The sequence below is a fragment of the Nanorana parkeri genome, unplaced genomic scaffold (genome assembly GCF_000935625.1).
Source record: "Nanorana parkeri isolate BGI_ZX_2015 unplaced genomic scaffold, ASM93562v1 scaffold2508, whole genome shotgun sequence".
Classification (NCBI taxonomy): Eukaryota; Metazoa; Chordata; class Amphibia; order Anura; family Dicroglossidae; genus Nanorana; species Nanorana parkeri.
The window spans coordinates 24,762-32,481 of record NW_017308776.1 but is presented as its reverse complement, the minus strand read 5'-3'; the positions used below and the strand labels follow the sequence as shown (position 1 = coordinate 32,481).

Below are 7,720 nucleotides of genomic sequence, written 5' to 3'. Positions count from 1 at the left end.
CCAGTGCCTCACTCAACCAGACTAAAGCTACATCCCCAGTGCCTCACTCAACCAGACTAAAGCTACATCCCCAGTGCCTCACTCAACCATACTAAAGCTTCATCCCCAGTGCCTCACTCAACCAGACTAAAGCTACATCCCCAGTGCCTCACTCAACCATACTAAAGCTTCATCCCCAGTGCCTCACTCAACCATACTAAAGCTTCATCCCCAGTGCCTCACTCAACCATACTAAAGCTTCATCCCCAGTGCCTCACTCAACCATACTAAAGCTTCATCCCCAGTGCCTCACTCAACCATACTAAAGCTTCATCCCCAGTGCCTCACTCAACCATACTAAAGCTTCATCCCCAGTGCCTCACTCAACCATACTAAAGCTTCATCCCCAGTGCCTCACTCAACCATACTAAAGCTTCATCCCCAGTGCCTCACTCAACCATACTAAAGCTTCATCCCCAGTGCCTCACTCAACCATACTAAAGCTTCATCCCCAGTGCCTCACTCAACCATACTAAAGCTTCATCCCCAGTGCCTCACTCAACCATACTAAAGCTTCATCCCCAGTGCCTCACTCAACCATACTAAAGCTTCATCCCCAGTGCCTCACTCAACCATACTAAAGCTTCATCCCCAGTGCCTCACTCAACCATACTAAAGCTTCATCCCCAGTGCCTCACTCAACCATACTAAAGCTTCATCCCCAGTGCCTCACTCAACCATACTAAAGCTTCATCCCCAGTGCCTCACTCAACCATACTAAAGCTTCATCCCCAGTGCCTCACTCAACCATACTAAAGCTTCATCCCCAGTGCCTCACTCAACCATACTAAAGCTTCATCCCCAGTGCCTCACTCAACCATACTAAAGCTTCATCCCCAGTGCCTCACTCAACCATACTAAAGCTTCATCCCCAGTGCCTCACTCAACCATACTAAAGCTTCATCCCCAGTGCCTCACTCAACCATACTAAAGCTTCATCCCCAGTGCCTCACTCAACCATACTAAAGCTTCATCCCCAGTGCCTCACTCAACCATACTAAAGCTTCATCCCCAGTGCCTCACTCAACCATACTAAAGCTTCATCCCCAGTGCCTCACTCAACCATACTAAAGCTTCATCCCCAGTGCCTCACTCAACCATACTAAAGCTTCATCCCCAGTGCCTCACTCAACCATACTAAAGCTTCATCCCCAGTGCCTCACTCAACCATACTAAAGCTTCATCCCCAGTGCCTCACTCAACCATACTAAAGCTTCATCCCCAGTGCCTCACTCAACCATACTAAAGCTTCATCCCCAGTGCCTCACTCAACCATACTAAAGCTTCATCCCCAGTGCCTCACTCAACCATACTAAAGCTTCATCCCCAGTGCCTCACTCAACCATACTAAAGCTTCATCCCCAGTGCCTCACTCAACCATACTAAAGCTTCATCCCCAGTGCCTCACTCAACCATACTAAAGCTTCATCCCCAGTGCCTCACTCAACCATACTAAAGCTTCATCCCCAGTGCCTCACTCAACCATACTAAAGCTTCATCCCCAGTGCCTCACTCAACCATACTAAAGCTTCATCCCCAGTGCCTCACTCAACCATACTAAAGCTTCATCCCCAGTGCCTCACTCAACCATACTAAAGCTTCATCCCCAGTGCCTCACTCAACCATACTAAAGCTTCATCCCCAGTGCCTCACTCAACCATACTAAAGCTTCATCCCCAGTGCCTCACTCAACCATACTAAAGCTTCATCCCCAGTGCCTCACTCAACCATACTAAAGCTTCATCCCCAGTGCCTCACTCAACCATACTAAAGCTTCATCCCCAGTGCCTCACTCAACCATACTAAAGCTTCATCCCCAGTGCCTCACTCAACCATACTAAAGCTTCATCCCCAGTGCCTCACTCAACCATACTAAAGCTTCATCCCCAGTGCCTCACTCAACCAGACTAAAGGAGGGACGTGCGGTCAGGGGAGGCAGGGGGGGGGGGCCGAGCCTCACCTAGAATTATGGAGGAAAAAGCTGTCATCTTCATGTCTGAAGCTTTTTCCCCATTCAGAACGGCTTCTATCAGGTTACACAGAAGAGAAATCCTCCCCGCCGTGTAACCCGTCATGGACGGAGCGCTGCGTGTTAATTACAGTACAGATATGTACAAATTGAAAATAAAAACACTTTTATTTAATCTGTCAGCAAGTTTGTAATTCTTTGTATTGGAATCATAATTTTATTGTCATAAAAGTGACAAATGATTGAAATATATATATTACACTTTATATCCATCATAAGGATAGAAAGAAAGTGACTTTTTATGTTTTTTTAGGTCTATTTGTCGCATAAAAAATACAATTATTGTTGTAAGACAATCAGACCAAAGGAAAGATGTGTGTGTCCCAAAAACATACACAGTGTATGTATTACTTTGCCGTGACAGTTGTCGCAGATTCAGCACTCCCATAGCGGACTTGTACGAGTCGCCAGAGCTGAAGTGGTTAAATATGAGCCGCAAAGGATTGTGGTCCGTGATTGTGGATTGGTCGATTAGACTTTTCATCCGTGTTTCCTTTGGATGTGATTGGGCGATGTGCATTGTTGTCGGTTACTTCTTCATGATTGGACGGATGGTGGGGCCTGTGTCCCCCTGTCCCGGGGCCCTCGCTGTGCCCGTGGTGCTCACCAGATTTATCACCTTTGTTGCCGATTGGTTTATCCTTTTCTGGCTTTTCCATCTTCCCCGTCATGGGATCCTTAGAGGAAACGTCATTCTGCTGGGGGAGACAAGAGACACAGGACACGTCACATGATGCAAACACGCAATCAGTACTTCACTGACACGGCACATACATGTCCACAGACACACAATCAGCACTACACTGACACGGCACATACATGTCCACAGACACACAATCAGAACTACCCTGACACGGCACATACATGTCCACAGACACACAATCAGAACTACCCTGACACGGCACATACATGTCCACAGACACACAATCAGAACTACCCTGACACGGCACATACATGTCCACAGACACACAATCAGAACTACCCTGACACGGCACATACATGTCCACAGACACACAATCAGAACTACCCTGACACGGCACATACATGTCCACAGACACACAATCAGAACTACCCTGACACGGCACATACATGTCCACAGACACACAATCAGAACTACCCTGACACGGCACATACATGTCCACAGACACACAATCAGAACTACCCTGACACGGCACATACATGTCCACAGACACACAATCAGAACTACCCTGACACGGCACATACATGTCCACAGACACACAATCAGAACTACCCTGACACGGCACATACATGTCCACAGACACACAATCAGAACTACCCTGACACGGCACATACATGTCCACAGACACACAATCAGAACTACCCTGACACGGCACATACATGTCCACAGACACACAATCAGAACTACCCTGACACGGCACATACATGTCCACAGACACACAATCAGAACTACCCTGACACGGCACATACATGTCCACAGACACACAATCAGAACTACCCTGACACGGCACATACATGTCCACAGACACACAATCAGAACTACCCTGACACGGCACATACATGTCCACAGACACACAATCAGAACTACCCTGACACGGCACATACATGTCCACAGACACACAATCAGAACTACCCTGACACGGCACATACATGTCCACAGACACACAATCAGAACTACCCTGACACGGCACATACATGTCCACAGACACACAATCAGAACTACCCTGACACGGCACATACATGTCCACAGACACACAATCAGAACTACCCTGACACGGCACATACATGTCCACAGACACACAATCAGAACTACCCTGACACGGCACATACATGTCCACAGACACACAATCAGAACTACCCTGACACGGCACATACATGTCCACAGACACACAATCAGAACTACCCTGACACGGCACATACATGTCCACAGACACACAATCAGAACTACCCTGACACGGCACATACATGTCCACAGACACACAATCAGAACTACCCTGACACGGCACATACATGTCCACAGACACACAATCAGAACTACCCTGACACGGCACATACATGTCCACAGACACACAATCAGAACTACCCTGACACGGCACATACATGTCCACAGACACACAATCAGCACTACACTGACACGGCAGATACATGTCCACAGACACGCAATCAGTACCACACTGACGTGTGGCTGTGCAAGAGGAAACCGGGAGCAGCAACAGAGCGGCCGGGACGGGGAGAGCGGTCCGTGATGTGAGCAAGAAGAGAGAAAGAGGAACACGTGGGGAGAAGAAGATACAGGCACAGGCTTGAGAGTGGAGGCTCAGGGACTTGTGGGCCCCCTCTCCCCGGGCACCCAGGGCATTGTGGGCCCCCTCCACCCGGGCTCCAAAGGTTGTGGGGCCCCTCTCCACGGGCACCCAGGGCATTGTGGGCCACCTCCACCCGGGCTCCAAAGGTTGTGGGGCCCCTCTCCCCGGGCACCCAGGGCATTGTGGGTTACCTCCACCCTGTTAGGAATACAGAGGTGTCTAGGGGATAGAACAGCCTGTTTTACAACTGCCTTCATCACCCCTCGGATCCTTGGGACACAGTATGGGGTTTCCTTTACTTCTGTATTACACGTATGCTCGCCTGGAGGTTGAATACTCCAATGTAGAATCGAAGGGCCCCACCGCCGGCAGACTTTATGTATGCTACCCCACTGGCCGGTGCTTAGATAGGGCCTAAGAATAGTAGATGGGCCGCACAGTTCATTGCATTTCTCTTTTATTACTGTGGTGGTTTCATTGTTCTCAGCAGGGCCGTGTCCCCTCTCACCCACCCAGTGCATTTGGGTATTGGGCCATTCACAGGCGACAGAGGGGAATGCGCGTCATGGACTTTGTTGTAACATCATGTCTGTGGTGTCTAATGGGTTAACCCTGTCAAGGCTGAACCTGCATAATCAGCACTTCCCTTATTCCTTCCTCAATGAAGTCCTCAGCTCCCCTCCTCCCCCCCCCAGGGGGAAGGGCAGGAGAACCCAGCATTCCAGCAGCTTCTTAGGGAGTCATTGCTACAGCCGGATGTTGCGCGTTAGCAGTTACCTTGGCGGTCCAGGTGACATTGGCGTAGAAGCTGCAGTTCTGGCAAGAGTCTTCATAGTAAGTGGTGTTAATGGCCGCCTCTACGAAGGGGAAGTGGAGGTAGCTGTAAGGCAGCCGGATATGAAAGGTGAGGCGTCCACATCTGGGAAGGAAATGATGAGAATTAAAGTTGATCCCAATCAGTAAAATCTCATAGAAGCTCAGCTCAGCCTCGGCACTCCAGCTGTGGTTGAACCACAACTCCCATCATCCCCCTGGGGGTCAAGTCTGTGGCTGTTAAGCAATGCCTCATGGGACTTGTAGTTCCACAACAGCCAAGGTTCCCTACCCCCGCTTTAGCATGTTCATGTCAATTAAGAAGGAAAATCAGCATCTCTGGTGATCCTCCCACGAAGGCCCTTGTTCAGGCACCTGCTGACAGCACCACGGAACACACAGAGCCACACGCACGCATAGCCACGGCGCACACAGAGCCACGGCGCACGCAGAGCCACGGCGCACACAGAGCCACCGTATGCACACAGAGCCACGGTATGCACACAGAGCCACAGTACACACGGCGCACACAGAGCCACGGGCTGCTGTTATAGGGTGACAGCTCTCTGCCCATGTTCCCCAAATTGTCCAGAAATGTCATGGATGAAGTCTCCAGGAGATGAGAGAGATGGTTCATTTCAGGGGTGGAGTGAGGGGGTGGAGTTGGTGGGGGTGGAGTGAGGGGGGAAGTCGGTGAGGGGTGGATTGAGCCTTTAAATCAGGGGTAGCCAAACTCCGGCCCTCCAGATGTGGTGGAACTACAAATCCCATGAGGCATTGCAAGATTCTCACAGCCACAGACATGACTCCCAGAGAGAGATGCATCATGGGATTTGTAGTTTCACCCACAGCTGGAGGGTTTGGAGTTTGGCTGCCCCTGCTTTAAAGGTTTAATAGAAATATCTAATTTGGTGCATTTTACCCTCCAATTAATGTAATCTGTTATTACCCCCTGAGGGGCGAGTTGAATGAAGGGGCAACGGCTTAACATGAAGAGTCGGGTCTCTTCTCGTGGACGTGCCGCCGGCTCGGAGCCAATTACTTGTTTGCTTGTTTTTGCCGTCTGACGCAAAGCTACGTAAAGGTATAAAGTCCATAGAAGATGTCTCTGACCCGCATGCTCCGTGTGATTGGGCAACTTCATGTCAAAGGAGGTTTCATGTTGATATAAAGTTATGTACTTGCAGGCTAAAAAAAATGCATGGGTCATACAATCTAGGGCCCGGAAGACCAACCTGCATTCCGAGGGCCACAAGTATGCTGTGGCTGGTTCTCTGCTGTAGCTGTGTACTGTGACTCTGTGTGTGCTCTGTGGCTCCGTGTGTACTGTGACTCTCTGTGTGCACCGTGGCTCTGTGTGTACTGTGACTCTCTGTGTGCACCGTGGCTCTGTGTGTACTGTGACTCTCTGTGTGCACTGTGGCTCCTTGTGTGCGCCGTGGCTCTGTATGTACCGTGGCTCTGTGTGCGCCGTGGCTCTGTGTGTACTGTGGCTCTCTGTGTGCGCCGTGGCTCCGTGTGTACTGTGACTCTCTGTGTGTACTGTGGCTCTCTGTGTGCGCTGTGGCTCCGTGTGTACTGTGACTCTCAAAGTGCGCTGTGGCTCTGTATGTACCGTGGCTCTGTGTCCGGCGTGGCTATGTGTGCACCGTGGCTCTGTGTGTACTGTGACTCTCTGTGTGCGCTGTGGCTCCGTGTGTACTGTGACTCTCTGTGTGCACTGTGGCTCCTTGTGTGCGCCGTGGCTCTGTATGTACCGTGGCTCTGTGTGGGCCGTGGCTCTGTGTGTACTGTGGCTCTCTGTGTGCGCTGTGGCTCCGTGTGTACTGTGACTCTCTGTGTGCGCTGTGGCTCTGTATGTACGTGGCTCTGTGTGCGGCGTGGCTATGTGTGCACCGTGGCTCTGTGTGTACTGTGACTCTCTGTGTGCACTGTGGCTCCTTGTGTGCGCCGTGGCTCTGTGTGTGCTGCGGCTCTGTGTGTACCGTGGCTCTGTGGGCACTGTGGCTCTGTGTGCTCTGTGGCTCCGTGTGTACTGTGGTTCCGTGTGTACTGTGTGCGCCGTGGCTCCGTGTGTACTCTGGCTCTGTGTGTACTGTGTGCACCGTGTGTTCCGTAGTTCCGTGTATACTGTGGCTCTGTGTGAGCCATGACTCCGTGTGTGCACCGTGGCTCTGCGTGCGCCGTGGCTCTGCGTGTCTTGCATTCACCATTTACCTGTCATAGATGAGAAAGTCGTCCTTGCTTCCATCCAGAACCTCCCACACATCTTCCTGCTCGGGCAGCTGCTGGTACACGGGGACCCCTGGGGGCGCTTGTGTCACCAGCTTCGGGAACAGAATCCTGGAGAGGGAGCTCTGGTCATTCACAATGATGTAGCTGATGTTGGTCAGTCCCTGATTGGTCAGCTTGTCACGCAGCGGGCCCATACTGAAAGAGACATTCACATTGTTACACTCACTCCACTCTCCTTATGACATCAATGTTCGTATAAACTCATCATGGGGAAGATGATATCAAAATTAAATGAGTGGGGTTCAGTGGAGGAGAGTCC

General features: G+C 50.9%; 1 protein-coding gene across 2 annotated transcripts in view; it reads right to left on the bottom strand.

Annotated features, from left to right (window-relative positions):
* Positions 1-2,458: 2,458 nt before the first annotated feature.
* Positions 2,459-7,720, bottom strand: part of LOC108801816 (selenoprotein Pb-like) — a 6,018-nt gene continuing 756 nt past the window's right edge. Inside the window, exons 2-4 of one of the 2 annotated variants that reach the window (XM_018573729.1) lie at positions 7,384-7,596; positions 5,131-5,272; positions 2,459-2,766 (exon numbers count right to left, since the gene is read on the bottom strand). In XM_018573729.1, coding sequence (XP_018429231.1) covers positions 2,491-2,766; positions 5,131-5,272; positions 7,384-7,596 — 631 coding nt within the window. In that variant the 3' untranslated portion in view covers positions 2,459-2,490. The remainder of the gene's footprint in view (positions 2,767-5,130; positions 5,273-7,383; positions 7,597-7,720) is intronic. The other variant, XM_018573730.1, reaches the window with a different exon arrangement.